Source organism: Helicoverpa armigera, chromosome 16 (assembly GCF_030705265.1).
Source record: "Helicoverpa armigera isolate CAAS_96S chromosome 16, ASM3070526v1, whole genome shotgun sequence".
Taxonomy (NCBI): Eukaryota; Metazoa; Arthropoda; class Insecta; order Lepidoptera; family Noctuidae; genus Helicoverpa; species Helicoverpa armigera.
Window position 1 is genome coordinate 9,062,365 of NC_087135.1, and position 20,391 is coordinate 9,082,755.

Below are 20,391 nucleotides of genomic sequence, written 5' to 3' on the forward strand. Positions count from 1 at the left end.
TACCCTATTCAATTTTCAATTCACATCAAAAATGAAATATTTTAGAGCATTTTTCTTTACAGCTGAAAAATTCGTATTTAAATAACACGTAGGTACAATAAAGTGTCCTGCCGGGGCTGAAGGTTGTTCGAAAGAGATACCGCGGCCCTGGTACATGAAAGGCCTATGACGGAACACGACGGTTTTTAGTCAGTAAGAGTCTGACACTCCCTCACCGCTGCTAACCCACAGCGGGAAGGGGTCATTTGAAGATTTTTGACGTCGTTAAAAAAAGGTACAATAAAGTGTAGTATCCACTTTTTCTTGCAAGTGTACTAACAACTAGCTCTGTCGGAGTGTGGGATATGTGGCAGGCGTCACAATTAAGGGGTGGTTTCCGACCGTTCCGAAGTCACCGTGCCACGGAACTTATGTTCAACGGAAGAACACAGGTGAGTGGAATACACCTTTATTTTTGGTTTAATAAGGATATTTGTTTAGTTTGTTAAACTGTAGGTCCCGGTTGTCATTGAACATTCTTGGCAGTCGTTACGGGTAGTCAGAAGCCAGTAAGTCTGACACCAGTCTAACCAAGGGGTGGGCTGCGGGTTGTTCGAAAGAGATACCGCGGCCCTGGTACATAAAAGGCCTATGACGGAACACGACGGTTTTTAGTCAGTAAGAGTCTGACACTCCCTCTCCGCTGCTTACCCACAGCGGAAGGGGTCATTTGATGATTTTTGACGTCGTTAAAAAAAAAGGGGTGTTGGGTTGCCCGGGTGACTGGGTTGAGGGGGTCAGATAGTGCAGTTGCTCCTTTTAAAGCACTGGTAGGTACTCAGCTACATCTGGTTAGAATGGAAGCCGACCCCAACATAGTTGGGAAAAAGGCACTGAGGATGAGAGGTTTTTTGTTTCGGGTGTTTAACTTAATAAAATCTTTGGGCTATCATTTTGTGGTGTATGTATTTATATAGATAAAAGTTAACTATGTATATTCAACCATCCATGGTTTTAAAAACGTGAGCGGTAGAAATAGGCGGATAAACAATTTTGTACTCACTGCATGAATCAGTATATAGAATGTAAGGTGATGCCCACATTAGAACGATCGGGTTTCGACCGACTAAATAGATCGATTGGATTCATTCTCTCAGTCTACTACAGTGCTATAAGCCAGTTTAGTCTGCAACATACGAGGGCCTAGAGGTAACCTAGAATTTTTTAAATTTAAAATCAGAAAGGACGCAATGATGACTAAGTGAAATCGACAACAATGCAATTTCCAATAAAAATCGCTTTCACAGAACTGACACTTTATTAGAAAAAAAAAATACTAAGTGGTAAACTATAGTATTATCTTGTCATTGTTAACGATAACCTCTCTTTCTGTAAAAAGGTTTGTGATTTATTTTTTTCTTTGAACTTCGTAGTCGGCTTATTATGTTACTACGTTTTTCCACTTAGAGCTGTCCATATTTTATTAAGGCTGTGTATTTTTACGATTTTTTTTTGTATTTATTTTAGCAGCTGTACTGTTTTGATTTTTTTCTTTTTAGAGTTTTAACACGAACCAAATATTTCAGCGTAAAATAAAAAATACAATAAAAAGTAATCCTAGTAATCCTCTTTCAGGATTAAAAACATACTTTTTACAATTGAATATATCTATATATTTTCAAATTCCTTTAAATAATACTATTGTAAATAATACCTTCTCCCATTATTAAAAAAACGGAATATTATTTTATTGTAGTTCTTATTCTCATTTTTTTATGTACTTATCCATTAATATAACTCTTTAATTTGCGTGTGACGTCACTATCATATCTTCTGTTTTGAATCAATTTGAATGTACCAATAAGAACAATATGACACCTCTCTAAAATAAACAATTACTAAGATTATACTCTTACCTACACTTTAATTAAGCTACCATGGATAAAATCATTCGTTTTTTTTTATAAAACTGTCAAGGATTGGTGTAAAATTACAGAAAGAAAATCTATCTGATTGTATGTTATTAACCCTCCCACTTTGTCAGTAAATAATATGTTGTTTGGAAATAAAGGGTGAAATGTCTTTGAATATTTTACAAGGGAGCGGTGTCTTTGGTCTACATTTGTTAATAACTTTATTTCTTCGTGTACAACTACAAGTATCGATATTTGTTCAATGAATTAAACAGTGTGAAAGTTTTCTTAACATTATTTATAATTTTCGTAACTCATAATAAAATTACAAGTCGTAGGGCATAATAAAATTACAAGTACCTACGACTTAAATTAGTTTTAAATAAAACAATAACAATGGACATTAATTTATTAATTAAGAATATAACAAACTCAATAAAAATATATATTATATCAATATGTAGCATCTAAGCGAGATGCTCATCATAAGCACACTACGCAGGATTCTAACCCGTATAGAGCAGCATATAATAAGCAAGGCCTGAATAGGACTGTGTTTAATAAAAATGCTTCATCAAGATTGTAAAAATATTGTAATCTGTCAGCTTATTTTGAAGGAGGAAAATTAATAAAATATAAAACAAAACACACACATAAAAAGTTCCGACTATACAGGTTTTAGTCCGCCACAAATAAATAAATCAAACTCTAGTTTTTCACGTTGTTTTCCTTCACTTAAGAATAAAATGTTCCAACTTGTGTCCCACAGACATAAAGATATTTTCCACCGTGCATGGATTCTCTGCAAGAAACAATGATATCTTATAAAAAAGTATATGTATTTTTTTAAATAGGTAACCATTTTTATCAAGCTTTCAATTTTGAAATTAAGATTTCATTTCTAATATGAAAAGTCAAGCGTTTTGTACAAACCCTGCTCTTAAAAGCAAATAAAGCTTCATACTGTTTCATTTAATCAAAATAAAATATTTCAAATAGGCTTTTGCAGGCTCCTATGAAACGTTATTAACACATACATATGCACACTATTTGCACTGTTTCAAAAAGTTGGTCTCGTAAAATCGTTTGAAATTAACAGCATCAGTGAGTGATAGTTAATAACTTACGTATATCAAACCACAGATCTTCGAACCCAGCATCTAATCTAGCAGACCTTACTGCTTCTCTTAAAGCATGAGTGATTACTGAAGCTAAGCAAAGAGCTGGTTCACCAGTAGCTGAAACAACATATAACAAATAAGAGTCCTGAAATATTTATTTGATGCTTTTTTTCAGTAATTGTAACAGTTATAACGGCAAAAACAACTGTCTAACTATCACGGACATGTGATGGTGACAGACGAACGGACAGCGAAGTTTTGGTAATCCCATTATATCATTTAGGTACTTTAAAAACCCTAAAAAATTAAAGAGCTTCAGAGTAGCAGATTAAACTACGTTTTTTGTTCAAAAAATATTTAAGCTTCATAAATATTAAACCTAAGATTAATTATTGGGAATATCGGACCCCAGGGCAAAGCGGCCAATTAATTAATCGGGAGATTAACCTTTTTATTGAAAATTCAATATATTTTACTAAAATTAAAATTGTAATATTATTTTACGATGCTGTAACTGTCCTGTAATATCGAAAGAAAGTAAAATATTTTTATTGACTTCTAGAATTCATTTAGACATGATAAGTTTGTAGGTACCAGTGTTTGTTTCATTTTACCTAATTGATGATGTTACGAAACATTTGCTAGATAACCTAGATTTCTTTGAACTCGGTACATGATAGTGTAATTGAAAGAGTACCTTTAGATTGCAAGACACCAAGAGGATTCTTAGAATTTCTTCGGAAGTAGACCCTGAAGTCAGCGGGTATATCTTTAATTCCTGGAGGTTTGTAGGTCCACGTTCGATCTGTGAGTAGTTTACCATTCTCTGGGTCATACACAATTTTCTCTGAGGTCCAGTAACCAAGACCCATTACAAATGCTCCTTCAATCTAAAAAAAAGAATTAATTAAAATAGGTTTCTGATATAACAAGCGTCTAAATTATATCTCTTAATGAAATTACCTGTGCAATATCAATTTTCGGACTCAAACTTCTTCCAGTATCTTCCAATAAATCTACTCTTAGCACATCATGATTTCCGGTCAGAATATCGACTTCAACTTCTAAAGCACACACTCCATAAACATCGTAAGGTTTTATTCCATCATTTTCGGCTTTCATACAATATGAAGCTTGTAGGTCAATTCCTGCTTTAAAAGCCTCTTCTATAAGTTCCTCCCATGTAGGATTCTTCATCATTTCTTTGACAGGTGCTAATCTTTCTAGAAGAATATCACAAGCCTTCATAGTAGCGAATGCAACACATTCACTACCAACACTGGCTCCCGTTGTCATAGCATTAGGAGACGTAAAACTGGAACTTGGTTTAACACTGATCTTCTCTATAGGTATTCCAAGTTTATACCCGCATACTTGGACCACTTTTGTGTTGATTCCTTGACCCATCTCTATTCCTGCATGAGTAATCACTACTGAACCATCTCCGTGATAAATTGATATAAGCGAATTGTAAGGTCCAATGTAAAATAGCTCGTAAGTCATCGGCATAAGTTTCAATGCACGTTTTCTCCAACGATTTTTTAAGTTAAAACGTTCGACCTCTTCAAGTCTTTCATTGTAATTTGCATCTATTTTCAGAGTTTCTATAAGTTCTGGCAATGGATTATTGTCTTTAGCCATGTTGGCTAATTTGACGTGTAATGAATCCTTTCCTGTTTTGTGTGCAATTTTTTCCATAATATTTTCTATCATTGCCAAACCTTCAGTCGAAGCTGAAAAGTTAATGGCGATGTATTGTATTACATGTAACGGTAAATTGAGACATCAGAATAATGATGTAAACGAACGTTTTAAGCTGTCATTTTTAAAACTTCGTATTGCGTTTTGCTTTATATTTAGAGTGAATGTATTTTTGTTTTAGCAGGTCAGTGTTTTTTTTACTTTATATCTTAAACAAACTACTTAAAGACATGGAATTATTTTAAAAGCACGCTGATGCTTCATTCTCTTAAGCAAAAAAGGATTCGTTTGGCTTATATCAATGAGCAGGTTTTCCCGTTAATTTTATGAGGCTTTTCACAAAAATCGATAACCGGCGTTTTTCTTCTTATACTTACAAGGAGCCCTACACCAAGTATTGGATGGCGTATCTGTAGCCACGCTGTTGGCTTCAACGAACCACCTCCGACGGTCATAGCAGTTGAAGAAGTGAGACACCGTGATGGGGCTGATGCTCTCATTGGCAGAACACCCATTGTCTTGGTAGAACACGTTCTTAAGGTATTGGATTTCACCTTCATTGTTGACTCCCACCTAGTGAGGAAATAAGATGTAATTTTGTTTTGAGGATTTTTTGTGTTTCTTCCGGGCTGCGGTGACTAGAGAAAAGAATACTTGTGACAAATAGAGCTCTCGAAACGTAAAGCTGTAAAGGTGTATAGAAAAATTGTCTTCTGCGAAAGCATCAATTGGAAAAGGGCTAACAGAATGATCATACATTTCACAAAAATAGATGCTGTCAGTATTAACTCCATCATCATCCTCCGAGCCTTTTCCCAAACTATGTTGGGGTCGGCTTCCAGTCTAACCGGATTCAGCTGAGTACCAGTGCTTTACAAGAAGCGACTGCCTATCTGACCTCCTCAACCCAGGTACCCGGGCAACCCGATACCTTTTGGTTAGACTGGTGTCAGACTTACTGGCTTCTGACTACCTGTAACGACTGCCAAGGATGTTCAATGACAGCCGGGACCTACAGTATTAACTTCATAGTTTTCAAAAATCCAACATGAAAAGTTTCATGAATAAAAAATACAGGTATGACACAAACTTAACAAGGTTAATAGTTTCTTATCTCAGGAAGTTAATTAAGATCTACAACTAGCAAAGCCTTTAGTAGTTGACACCGAACAAGGGCTTCAACTTTTATCATTAAATAGTTGGCAAAGTTAACGGACATCTAATCCTGACGTAAGAGATTCCACAAAAGGTATTAAGTATTCACTTACTTCGAAGTTAGAGCTAGTTGGCAGTCGTTTTCCAACAATTTTCATTGTAGTTTCCAAAGGTAATATGAACCGGCAAGTTTTTCCTGTAAGATGAGTTACTAAGGCTGCTGCACACGCAACTTGGCAGGATCGGGTTATTTTACCACCGTAAGCACCGCCTACTCTTCGTACGATTACTTGAATGCTATAAAAAATTGTAAAAAAAATATATTTAAGGGTTGTTAATTGATTTGAAGATTTTTTTAAATAGAATACCTAAATGGGTATTTTTTGCTGAAAAAAATACCAAAAGTACTCACCTATTGACAGGTATATTCAAACATTGAGCAATAGAAACATTAGTCAAATCAAGCCACTGAGTTGACGATGTAACTTCCAAACCATCTTCAGTAGGTCTCACAACACAAGTCTGAGGCTCCATATAATAATGGTATTGCGTTCCCAAATGATATTCACCATCAATCACATATTTCACGTCTTTCCCAACTTCTTCTGGTTGAACTGTTCTAGTAGTAACAACCTTTTTATCTTTCTCAGGAGATTTTAAAACATCGTCTACAGTAAGTAAAGGTTTTTGTTCGCTTATATTTTTATAGTTTATTTTAACTAGTTTCGCTGCTTTGTTTGCTGTTTTTTCTCTGTCAGCAACTATGATTGCTACTGGATCTCCGTAAAATTTTATTTCGTTTGAGCAGAGTATTTCTTCTTCGACAGTCATGAAAGGACAGTTTTTTGGTGTGAATGTATTACGTCCCGGTATGTCCTTTGCTGTGTAAAATGCTGTTACACCTGGAAGTTTCTGGAACAAAAGCACGCTGTAAGTAAGTTTTTAGTTGCTGTTAATTTTAGAGTAGTATTATGAAAAATCATTAAAATTGACATTAATGTGGACTGAGTTTCACACCAAGATGAGGAGAGATGGGTACATTGCTAAGCATTGATTAGAGAAAAATATATCAATGACAATGAATGAAATACTACATTTAGATTAATGGACGTTTCCGTTGGAAATATTGTAGATAAGCTAAGATTACTCACAAAAGCCTCCGTGGTATCAAAATCACTAATAACACTGCCTGGTCTGACATCAGCCGTGACAAAAGCAGCATACACTTCATTTGGTTGTGTCGGCAGATCATTAGCAAATGTAGCTTCACCACTACATTGTACCAACGCTTCTATCTTCGATATTGGCTGGTTTAATGGCCAAACACCTTTGTCGGTATCGAAAACTTGCATTCCATGAGATATGTGTCTTTTTATAGCTTCTCCTCCGGATTTCAGTTTTGGGTCTATTCTGTCGTCTGGGCATAGGTATAAGATAGCCTGAAAGATAAAAATACAGTCATGAACACATAATTAAAGACACCTTTCACACCATTCACATTCATCTGTATTTCTTTTTTCTGATTGCTACTGGAACTTTATTTTCTATTTTAAAATATTTAAGAGGGCATTGTGAAATATTAAAACTAAGGACTATCTTGAGTGATCCTTCGCGATAAGTTTTTTTTCGCTTTATCCGAATCTCGAGCGGTATGAACCATAACGTGGCCTGGCCATATAATTAAAGACACTCCATTTGCTCAGAGGAAGAAATGCAAATTATTAATATTATTGATGGTACTTTTCTATAACAACATTCCCTACACTGTAACTTAGCATACTAATGAGTACTAATATTTGGTTTATTTCCTTTTACCTCAATGACAGCACGACATCCCTAAGCGTGCAAGCGGTCAGTTTTGTTTTAAGTCGCTACGGGAATTTTCTTCCATGCTTCATAAAAATCTGTGTAAAATTGATCAATGTTTCATGTATGACTTATCGCCATTGTGTTTTCTGGCCGATCACCAGTTTTTTTTCTATTAAATTTGCGATGGGCCAAACCAAAACCGTCATAAGTTGCTCGATCAAAGAGTCCTTTTTACTACTCTTACAGTGTTTTGCAGAACTTTTCTAATTTGGAAAGCGCTAAGGACCGGTAAATTATGCTTAGCATATAACAAAATGCTATTTCTAAAATATTATAGTACTTGAATTCGCCTATTTTTAATAATATCTTTCTAAAAGATGACCACACCAAGTAGTGGAGAGAAGCCCCACACTATTACTTTTTTGCCTCCTATGTTTGAGAACTTTCTTAGTGTATTTTGGTTCCATCTCATGTTTTGGAGGCGACTAATTTCGATACATTATTTTAGAATTATTCGTATTCCTTTGTTTAATGAGAAAAAAAATACATTTTTGAACACTTGTTAACTGCACCTTTCACATTTGATAGAAATAGCCAACTACAGTATGGACACGCGGTGCTTTTCCAAAAGTAACATCTTCCGATACCCATGCCTTACAGCTTTTCCCGACCCGGTTGTAGTCTAAAAGTTCTGCAGACACAATTTTCGTCCTTTTAGCATCAGATGACTCCCAAAAAACCAGTACCGAATCATGTAAATGGTTCACTATTTGCCTTAAAGTCTGTTTGCGGACAAGTTTTCCTTGGGGTCGGTTTTGAGTTGCTCTCAAACCATGCCTTTTTTAGTGCCATTGATAAGAAATCTTTAATAATAAATTTATTACCATGTCCTTACTACAGATCAAGTGGTATGAATAAATCCGTATGTCAAAATATAATATTAAAAAGCCTAAAACATTTTACTTACCAGAATTTTTGTTCTAGTCTTATTGATAGGACTAAAATGAAAATTTTTAATGAAATAAACCTAAATTATTACCTATTTCGAGTTTTCATAAGTATTTCACTCACTTCTAAAAAAAAGTATGGCAACTATTTGTATCTTTCGTTTTTTTTTCTTAACTGGGCTTTAACTGTCTTTAATTAGCTGACCAGCCAAGTATCAGCTACAAAAGTTAGTGTTCATTTCCCATAGAGCTTTATATCTAAAGTATTAAAGAAAGAAAATATTTTTTGTCCTTAATTTAAAGAACACAATGTAATGTTTGTTTTAATAATTATTACACTACAGTTTATACCGTGCTTAAGCTCATGTCAGTACCATAACTATTTATTTCACTTCGAGTCGGGGGGTGTCTTTAATTATGTGTCCATGACTGTATATATTGAACTTAATTTTATCTTCTGAACTTTGTTTACCCAGACTTCAACAAATCAGAGCAGAGAAGCTTAGGGAGCAGAGGGAGTGGGCAGAGACGAGAAGTTTTAATTATAAATGAAACATTGCTTTGGTCTAGTCTGGACCTTAAAGTATTTACTTACTTTATAATACAAAGCAATTGCCAACATTTTTCTATAAGCAGCTGAAGGTTCAGGCGGTGCTTCTTCAGGTACAATCTCTTTATCTAAAGACTTCAAAGCTAATTGTAGAACATCGTTAGTAAACGGATCTTTGCCAACTAAGGCTGCTTCTGTGTTAGCAGCATGAATAAAAGTTGATGATATACTGCCATAAACTATAGTAGCTTCATCGAGGGTTTTGGCGTTTGCTTTGAATTTAAATAAAAACCCAGCATTAACCACAGCGTGAGCATTTTGCGATCGTGGCATTATCTGCAATTCAAGAGCTTTATGAAAATTGCTACCTCATTCAATATAAAGTGTTTTCATCGTTAAAATGATTTCTGGCTACCTTGTATGTCTTAAGTTTACTGTTTGGAGAAAGAGGCGGTAGCATGACGTTGACGATTAATTTTCGTTTCATGTCTTCCTTCAAGAAATTCGAGAAAGATACCACTTTCATCGCGTTCACGCCTTCGGCTGAAAGTGAAATATTCCATTAAGCCGTCAAAACGGTTAAAAATAAATTAACCATAATTTAAAATTAGACAATCTTACCTATTGTTATCATAGCGCCGACAGTTTCAAAAAGCAAAAATAAATCGGATTGGAAATCATTGTTGAGATATTTCAAATATAAGTTTCCACCGATTGTGCCAATCTAAAACAAAATATACGATCATTAGAGTACCTTTATAATAAGAAGCTCTTGTTATGTACATTTAATTTACTTACGTTTCTAACAGGAATATGAGCTACAAGATCCATATGGTCATACAAAACTTTCAAATAACTAAAATCTTCATTTGTCTGTGACATTTGAAGGAAAAGCTCCATCATTTCCGTTAGTGGCATCCCAGCTCCAATTATTAAGTTTACGTCTATTGTATGACCCCTAAGTTCCACGACGTTAAAAATATCTATTATGTTGGGCGGGTAATTTGTGACGTGGTAGACTCCTTGAAAAGAAACATTCCAATTTAAAATAACTCTTATTGCAATACACATAATGTTGTCTTTAAATTGTACGTCTAAAAATTTCATTTTGTACCTTGTCCAGTATTTCCAGCAATAAGTTTGTAATCGTCAGTTCTGTTTATTACTTTGAAGACATCATCTAGTGTATACGTTTTGAACCATTTGGTTATACCACAATCTACTACTATCATTTTGTTATTGCTTCTTTCAATAACACACCAGTCTTCATCCACTTCCACAGTTTTTGTTTGACAATTTGTATCATTAATTCTTTTGTTTTTATGGACACATTTCTTGGAACATTCTAGACCACAGATTTTAGTAGATAAATCTTCAATATCTACAAGTTTATCCATGAGGTGCTTGTCAACATTGTTAGCAAAAGTTTTGAATGCATCCGCAATTGGTCTGTATCCAGTACATCTGCATATGTTACCGGCAAATGAATTTTCAACTTCTTTCATTGTTAAATTATTCTTTTTGTTTTGATAAATGCTGTTGGACAAAAAAGTCATTGGAGTTTTGTCAGATTTGTTAAAAGCTTTTACATTGATTTTTACGTAAACTTTAAGCATAAGTCTTAACTTATTCAGTGCCTATAAAAGTCAAGTAACTTCTATTTTTGTTTAAGGATTTACTCTATATACAACAAAACTTTCGCCTTCTACGTGGGAAGATGAATATTACTTCTAAGTTTGTTTACTTGAAAAATGTTGTATCAAAATAGTTTCTAAATGTTAATAATAATAACGGTTTTTCAGCAATTTCTGGAGCCTATATATTTTCAAACTATTTCTTAACATTATTTATAGCATTCTTTATTTATCTGTTAGCTTAGTGTAAAATCACTTACCTATACATATTCATGACCCATCCAGGAGTGCAGTACCCACACTGGGTGCCGTTAAACTTGGCCAGTCTGCTCTGTATGTCGTGGTAGCTGGTCATCTTGCTACCGATACCTTCGACCGTGGTCACCTCCCAGCCGTGGCAGGAGAATACTGATACTAGGCACTGGACATTATATAATATACATATGTTTAATCTTTTTTTAATTTCGTCTGCCGAAGAGCGCATTACATAGGCGGTTATATTACTTTCAGCTTTAGAAGATGATAGCAGAATTGTTATGAGAAGTAGGTACCCGATTTTGAAATGTAACGTAGGTTTTTAATTGAACATTTGTTACTGTGGTTGAAAGATTATTTGAAAAATCTTACAGAGTTGACAGCGAAAGTCTTGAGCTGGTTGTCCGGCGGCAGCGCTGCGCGCGCGGCGACGACGCACGCGCCGCAGCCGCCCTCGTGGCACATCGCCTTCGTGCCGCGCAGCCCAGCCACCGAGCGAATGTACTCGTTCAGAGACACGTCCGGACCGAACTTGCCGTCCGCTTTGATTGAGGAGAAGAATACATGAAGTAAGTTTTATTTTATGTCAAAGTTAAATTAAATTTAGAACCACTTCAATTAAACTATCAGATAAACCAAAAAAATGTGAAATATGAATAATCACTTTCTAAGAAAGCTTACATGCATTTTCTTATAGGGCAACACTTTCCTTACCTTCATATTGTTTCCCATTGATTTTAAAAACTATTTTCGCCATATCGTTCACCGTCGAACCAATCACAGCACTGGCCTGCCAGCGATATAAGCCACATAAGTCATCTGCTACCACGAACGTAATGAAGAAATTCTTATTGTTCAATTTAATGTTGCTAGCGGAAATAATGATACAATTGACAACTGCCCTAATGAACAGTTTGCTTTCGGATTATTCGAACCTAAGTCTATAATAAAAAGAATTGTTTAATGCACCTACACTGTAATCTTTATAATGGTTTGTTGCGTTTTGTCATGCTGTCGATAAATACTGTCATTGGATATTTTTGACTAGGATAGACCGTGGTTTGCCTTGTGACTTTTGGAGATAGGTACGAAGTGTGTCTTTGACTGACGTTAAAAAAATACGAATACTCAAATATTTGTGGACTGTAGTTGTGGTGAATATTGACGAATAGTGACGAAGAAGAAGAGAGACTTTGAATTGAGCGACATCTTCGTAAATTAGAACATTCATTATCGGCATACTAGCTTAAGCTCGTGGTTAACGTGGTGGACGGAAATCCAACACGACCGGAGAGAGATCGGGCGCAGGATTGTCTCGGGGATCGAACCCGACTCCTCGTTCACAGTGGTCGCGCTATGCGACGACTAGACCAATGAGGTATTGAAATATAATCTGTATAGGTATAATATAGATGTCAGACCAATAATTCTCATACCAGCTCATTATCGAATTATCACAAATGCTCACAATTGTACTAATGACACTATTTCGCTGATATTGCGTGCTGTCAGTAGGTTTGTTAACAGCTACAGTGGTTCGTGGTCGTGTATCGCAAAATGTAGTTTTCAATTGCTATTAGAATCGGTTAAAATTATGGAGGATTTAAATTATTATTAAATGTAATGTATTGCAATGTCAGTGTGCTGTTGTGACCAAATGTTTGATTAAAATTACATACAAAAGAATTTCGAAAGCAATTTTTTATATAAACTTGTAAAAGATTACAATATAAGATCAAAAAGATAAGTAGTTTAAGTTTGTATATGTAGGATCAGGCGATAGCCGAGCGGTACACCATCAGGGTTTGGAGTCCCCATTTTATTGGGATAGATAAGGCTTTAATACAAAATAACAATGTTTAATTACACAAAATAATAATCCACAGTATACACAGTTTAAAACAATAAATTAGGTAGACCACGAACAGACCTTACGGTCACAGTTCGTACAGTGGCATAGGCCACCCACATACACAGTATGTTAGTAAATAATATGGCGACACGAACAGACTTTACAGTCACAGTTCGTACAGCGGCGTAAGCCACCCACATACAAAGTATGTTTGTAAATAATATGGCGAAACGAACAGACCCTAGACTAGGGTCACAGTCCGTACAGCGGCGTAAGCCACCCAAGTACAAAGTGTATCGTATGCCAATACAGCTATGTGAATATACAGCGAGCCTGTACCAAGGAAACCGACAGTTCTGTCGGGAGCAGGAGCTCTATAATGAGTCTAATCCGAAGATAGACTGATTTCGTCATCAAATGCATGGCCTTTTATAGGACGTTCGAACAATGACCCCTCTCCGCAACAACTCTGTCCAAAGCGCGCGAAAGCGCGCCAAGCGTTTACTTGATACAACATTATTAAGATTTAGCTTAATCTAACTAGATTCTTACAAGACTTTTACATTGCAAAGTTGTTAAATTATCCAAGAATGCTTATTGTAATTAGACAATCGCATTTAAACGTTAAAATAATCAAAATAACATGTTATTGTTAAAATTGACAAAATCCAATTTAGTTTCTGTTATTTTGTAATAGGTAGTCCAAAATTCAATTCACATGTTTACTGAGTACTTTATAAATCTAGTTTTGATTTATTAGACGATAAATTGGCAAGATTACTTAATAATAATCGATAATAAAAGAATCAAAACATTCATTTGGATATTACTATTGTTCACGCACCGGGGCGCGAACCATTTTTAATCTATGGTCATACATTGTTGTTTTTTTTATTTTCGTTTGGATACAGACAACGGTGATTGACATTGACATCTATCTGTCACATTTTTGTTCGGATATCCTCAGTGGTAATTGATCTATCTCCGACATATATATGTATAGTGTGTACATTAATAATTAAATAAAATAATATAATAAAAAAAAAAGATCAAAAATAAAGTTACGGTTACCTTACTAAGCAATATTTGAATAATAGCTGGAATATTTGAAAAAAGAAATAAATAAAAAACAAAAAGAAAATACAAGTAAGTAAAAGAGTAATTTCTGAAGAAGGCCACATTATTATAAGGTAATCAATGAAGGAAAATGTGGCCATAATTACATAGCCCAAGTTTATCGTAATTAGGCTACTAATTAATTATTTTGTAATTATTACCTGCCTCAAATTACTGTGAATACCTATTGATTATAACATTATGTTTTTCGTACGGTAAGGTTTTATTAGAAGTAGATAATTATTAGGTATAATAATGTATATATTATTTGGTAAAGGTTATTTTTTTAATAGCTGTGTGTAATATGCTATCATGTCATAATTTCAATAGTAATGCTACGAATAATTTCTTTGTCTTTGCATAGATTAATCGCCAGCTTTGAAACAGGCCCAAACTTGGTTGTTTCCAAATTCATTTAAAGGTACGTTTTGAATGCTAACTGTTGACTGCAACTGCCAACCGCATATGCCGCGACTGCATGAAGTTGGCCGCAGCTGCATGAAATGAGCAATATTTGAAGGCGACTGTTCAAACGTCGTGTTCGACTGACACGTGTTCAAAAACAAAAGGTTTCACGTAAATATATGTATACAAACCAGTAGTGCAGCTGCGGCCAACTTCATGCAGTTGCAGCATATGAGGTTGGCCGTTGCAGTCGGCAGTTAGAATTGAAAACGTACCTTAATAATATATGAAGCCTGAGGGCCCTTTACATGCATCTATTTTTGGCATGTACTTGCAGCAGCCATAAAAGCTGTTGTTGATGTTCTTTGGTTGCGTCTTAAATGCGAGTTGTAATTACCAAAACCTGAGCATTTTCTCTTACATGCAAATTAATTTAATAATTCACCACTCACAAGCCTCAGGTGCTCTCATATGAACAATTATCTATTTATACAAATCGTACATTGAACTTCACAAATCCGTCTGATGAAACGAGATCAAAGCAACTCTGTTTCAGTACGTTTTAATATACCTTTGTGATAAATTCGAATGTTCTCGTATGAATGCCATATAATATTTCGTATTTTATATTTCTGGGTATTGACTGTGAAAAGGGGCAGGCTAGGACATTGTTTCAAAAATGGAAGCACACTGTACACTAAACAGTTGGCCGACAGTCAACCGATGTTTAGGTATCAATTTGTTTTAAAAGAAAATCTTGAATCCAATCAAAATTTTGTATGGGTCCGTCTAATGCCGACTAAATATCTGATCGTTGTAATACGCTTTCTACCATGTATCTCCATACTGATTTATGAGCCCAAACATACTATCGGCTTACTAAAAGTTGACAGTTTGCGGCTACTCTTAAAAGGCCAATACCCATATTGTTTCAAAAATGTAAGGTGACCCATTATATTGGGTGTCTATTGTATTGAATACAATGTCCTATGTAGAACTACACCTATAAAAGGTAGATATTATTTTGTTTTCTGACCTTTTTTACACGTATTTTTTTCCCAGAAAACACTGCGCAGTAAAATTGTGGGGAACGTAAAGATATATTTTCAGACGTGAGAATTTTGCAGGTGCATCGAGGGCCGGTTGCTTTTTTTTATTTTTTCCATACATATTTTAGTACTAGTAAGTCTTGGTTCAGCTGCCAACATGAGGCCTCCAAAATGGCGGAAAATAACTGCTCAAATAACCCTGCTTTTCTTGTTACAAAACTACAGATTTTTTCACTGGTCGTGTGTTCCTCTGACTTAGTTTAGGTTGTAATATTTGTATTAAAAAGGAAGAGAAGAATAAAGTTATATTGCACTACTAACTACTTCAGTATCTAAGTATTTAACGGTTGAACCCAAAACATGTTCTTTTGTAAAAACAATGTAGGCAGCTTCACCATCAACATTACAGCCTACAGACGTACGACTACTGGACAAAGGCCTCCTACAAGCTAGGGATTAACCCACCGCGCTGGGTTTCGTTACGTCCCGAATAAGTTTAATTTTAAAACAATAAAATGTCACCATACAATAAGACAATGATATTTATATTCGTCACGAATCCTAATCTTCTTAAAATGTATACAAATATTCCTATAGACGCAAGAAATGAAAAGAAATAAAACAAAGGAATTCTGAAATAAAAACGTTATTTATATCGAGTCTCAAGCACTGAAGTACTTGTCTCTTTTTGTGTATTTACGACAACAAATTCATTCAAAATCTTTGACATTATTTTAGGTACGTATCTCAGTTTATTACATCAAAAAAGACGACAACAATTTCATGGAACTTTGGAGAAAATAACAAAATAGAATGAGAAGAATAAGAAAAAAATATAGCTGCATCCATTTCACTATAATATTGTAGTTCCAATCTTAACTTTAAGTCGTCTACAATAGAGTTGATATTTAATTAACGGTAAAACTTTCATAAATGTTGCATTATTCTTCAGTTGGTTTGCGACGCCACTAATCTTCATCGTCGAGACTCCATTGTTTCCAAACTAATTACTGAAAACTGTCTGGAAAAAGATTTATCTTTTAACTAATGTCTATCAAACTTGTCTGGTGAGGTGAACGGCTCTGAATAAAGGTAACATTAAAATATATTAATTTTTAAACAAAACTTTATCTTTTCATAATAGATTTAAAGGTTTAATTGGTTTAAATCTGAGTTTAAAATGCGATCGAACCTTAATTGAGTAACCATAATGCTATATTTTAAGTCTAATCTGATATATTTTATTTCCAAAATTCAACTAACCATGTAGCAAAAAAGATACTATTTAAAAATGCATACAAATTCAAATATGGTACTTACATAGAAACTCCAGCTACAAAAGTTACAAAGAACGTAATTTATTTTTTAATTACTATGCATTTTAATTTAATGGAACCTCATTTCAGCAAACTAGAGTTACAAGCGCTTTTTGACGCATTCTGAGAGTACCCGCATACTGCATACTAAACAGTTGAGCGACAGTTTAGTCGGCCTTGCCCGATGGTTGGCTGTACTTTTTAAGTATATCCTAGACACCAATGGCTGATATGATAAAAAGGTGAAGGAAAACATATGGTGGTGATTAACGTTCAATCCTTCTCTGGGTGCCAGGAGGCCTGAGCAGTGGGACGATAAAAGCTGACGATGATGTACCCGATAGTGGGCAGTTGTTTTTTAAAGAAAATCTTGATTCCAATCAAAGCTTTCAGCCACTTTGACACTGGTTAAATACCTAATCTTTGTAATGTGCCTACTAACATTCATATTCACACTGATGTATAATTCCAAACAAACTATCGGCCGACTTAAAGTTTGAAGTGTGTACTCTAACGAAAGGCTTTTGAGGAACTGCATTTTAAACACGCATTGTTTCGTCTACAGCAAACATGTTGTATTGTTTAGCTTCATAAGAATGCATAGTTGAAAATGTGTTGGGCATAACGATATTTAATTTATAGAACTTTTATAGAACTCGAGCTGTTACTCGCAGTTTCACCCATGCTTTTAAGATAAAAAGAAGCCATCAGTCTCCGCTGATAAATGGGCTATCTAACACTGAAATAACTCATATCAGACTAGTAGTTGCTGAAATTAACGAGGTTCAACAATAATATACTATAAAATATTCCTGAATAGTTAAATTTGTATAAAATACTTGCAAGGACTCATACAAAAAAACTTTATTATATAATACGAATTTATGTTAAATATAAAACTAAGTGACAAATACTAGCATCTATTCTAGACTGTCTGTAACAAAGAGATATGGTTTTGATAGACACATTATCTTGTAGGCTTTACCTGCTTATGTAAAGAGGACTTTTAGATGCTACTGTGTTCAACACTTACATTAAATAGATTATTAAAAAAAAACTATATGTATTGAGTATATTACTTTATATTTTACTAGCCGTTTTCCCGCGGCTTCACCCGCGTCCCGTGGGAGCTACTGCCCGCACCGCGATAAAAATAGCCTATGTTACTCGCAGATAATAGAGCTTTCTAATCGTGAAAGAATATTTAAAATCGGTCCAGTAGTTTTTGAGTTTATCTATTATTACAACCACACAAACATACAAACAAACAAACAAAGTTTTCCTTTTTATAATATTAGTATAGATTAAGTACTTACTTGTTTTTTCTTAGATATTATCAAAAACATCGAGCACTTGTATATGAACAGTAAATACACCCCGCGTAAAAAATATGAAAGTATATGATAGTACTTGTTCAGTTTTTCACCAACGGAAAAGAAGATGACAATTTTCATGCGTGTAGTACTGTATGTAATATAATTTATGATTTTCACCTTCTAGTTAATGCTTCTTTAAATCTATTGCTGACTCTTTCTTTACCAACCAGATAAAAAGTGTTAGCAATAGATTTAACAAAGCATTAATTTTAATGGAGCTTTGTGCAACTGACGGTTACTATCAATAATTAATTGATAGTTATCATGTCGGCATCGTATCGTGAGGTATAAACGATCACTCCTATGTGTTTCAGCCAGTATTGACGGATGTATTAAGTGTAAGGGTCAAATCTCGCTAACATCCGACCTTGTCTGTTCCTTCGCAGATATTTTTAGCAGTAACTGAGACAAAAAGTTTTCTCTATATTTTATCCGTTTCGCCTTGAGCTGATCGAACCTAATTCATAAGTTGACAGCAGGAGTTATTCTTATAGGTATAGTTTTACCTTTTGCGTCATCCGAATGTGTTGCTGAGAGTTGACGTAAAAAGTCGTCATGTAAGTAAAAAAGGAGATTAAGATTTTTGGTGTAGGAGGTCAAAGTGATCAAACCACAAATAATTAGGGAACATTATGTTGTTATACTAGCTGTTATTCACGGTTTTACCCAAGTCGTAAGGAAACTACTTTGGGAAGTAACATATAATCACACTTTCGCTTTGAAAATAGTGTGATAAAGTTTTCCACTGTTTTTGTCTTTTTATCAACTTTCTAAACTAGAATCTGCTTCTCCAAACCAAATCTGTATTTTTTAGTGAATCGCTAATCTAGGTTCGTAGCTACATAAATCTGATACTTAGGTTAGTACTGTATATACCCATATTTTTAAAAGCAAAAGTCTAGGTAAGCTTGGCCCTATGATTTGACCTTTTACAATTTCAATAAATTTTGTTGAACCTAACCAAACATTTGCGGGTTGTTTACCATTTAAGAAGGGAATACTAACAAAGCGTTGTGTAAGCTTTTGAGTCTAGATATTTAAAGGTTATGTAATAATATATAAATAATAATATAATTGATCTAAAAAATGCTGGTTTAATACATCGTGGCCAAAATGGATTTATTTTAGAGGTGTAAAGTCGACGATAGACCTATTTATCAATTAGTTATAGGTAGTGAACCTTCTCTTTTACAAAGAAAAAGTTATTTATAAAACGAAGAGGTAGAGGAGTATTTACTAACTATAGGTGACTGTGGTCATTCTCATTAATTACTATGTTTGAAATGCACATAATTTATCGATATCGATAAATCAGCTAGGCTAAATGGATGGATAAATCAAAGTGCATTACTACGCCGTAGCGATAGTTTCGCTGCGTAGCCGCCGGGTCAGCGCGTAGCAATCTATCTACTAATAGATGAATTATAACCAAACTTTTTGTGTGTGACTGATTGTCTGTCACTGGGTATTATATTTCAATAGTTTATTAATGCGATCCTATCCATTTGGCGAACAAAGAAGACTGATTTACAATCTGGAATATTAGAAAGTATAGCGATTAGTATTTATTATTAGTAATTTAGTTCACGCCAGTTAACTTGGCATTTCTGAATTGAACCATTTGATGAATTATGCATTTGTTCATAGACATCTAAAAGTTCTCTTTTTTCCTTAAGCAGGTGAAGCCAAGAAATGCAAAGCTATATGGCAAAACGAAATGTTGTTCTTAAAAAGCCCAGACCAACAGTCAGTCACTATACCTCATAAAATTCAATACCTGCTATTCTGACGTAGTGACATAACGTCTATTTATTAAACGAAGTAAAAGCTACAGAACTCATTCGAAATATCAATTCCAAAATTCAAATACACAGAATCGAAATGATCAGGAGGTTCCAATAATTACTTCGTAGAATTCAACGTCCGAAGCTATGAACAATACATTGTATGTAAATAGTTATAGATGAAATGTAAGTATGTTTATTAATTTTGTCGTCACTCTAGAAAGTTATAGGTCATAATATTCATATACATTGTTACGGTGGACAAGGTGGACAGACGACCTTATAAAGGTCGCCGGAAGACGCTGGATGCAGGTCGCCTCCAACAGGTATCTGTGGAGATCTAAGGGGGAGGCCTATGTTCAGCAGTGGACGTCCTATGGCTGAGATGATGATGATGATGATTGTTACGGTGGTTTTAATGTAAGTTTA

At 34.6% G+C, this 20,391-nt stretch overlaps 1 protein-coding gene and 1 long non-coding RNA gene across 2 annotated transcripts in view; one reads left to right on the top strand and one right to left on the bottom strand.

Moving 5' to 3' along the window:
- LOC135117921 (uncharacterized) overlaps positions 1-20,391 on the top strand; it is a 343,287-nt gene that overhangs the window by 111,725 nt on the left and 211,171 nt on the right. The gene's annotated exons all lie outside the window — the stretch shown is intronic.
- On the bottom strand, positions 2,604-12,044 carry LOC110372104 (xanthine dehydrogenase). Its single transcript, XM_064038524.1, has 16 exons — positions 11,779-12,044; positions 11,437-11,606; positions 11,070-11,230; positions 10,290-10,711; positions 9,974-10,197; positions 9,797-9,899; positions 9,591-9,718; positions 9,221-9,511; positions 7,021-7,308; positions 6,282-6,781; positions 5,983-6,166; positions 5,092-5,287; positions 3,977-4,746; positions 3,711-3,903; positions 3,020-3,130; positions 2,604-2,694 (listed from the first exon to the last, which is right to left on the bottom strand). Exons 1-16 carry the CDS (start codon positions 11,819-11,821, stop codon positions 2,624-2,626), a joined length of 3,855 nt encoding a protein of 1,284 aa, XP_063894594.1. The 5' UTR covers positions 11,822-12,044; the 3' UTR covers positions 2,604-2,623.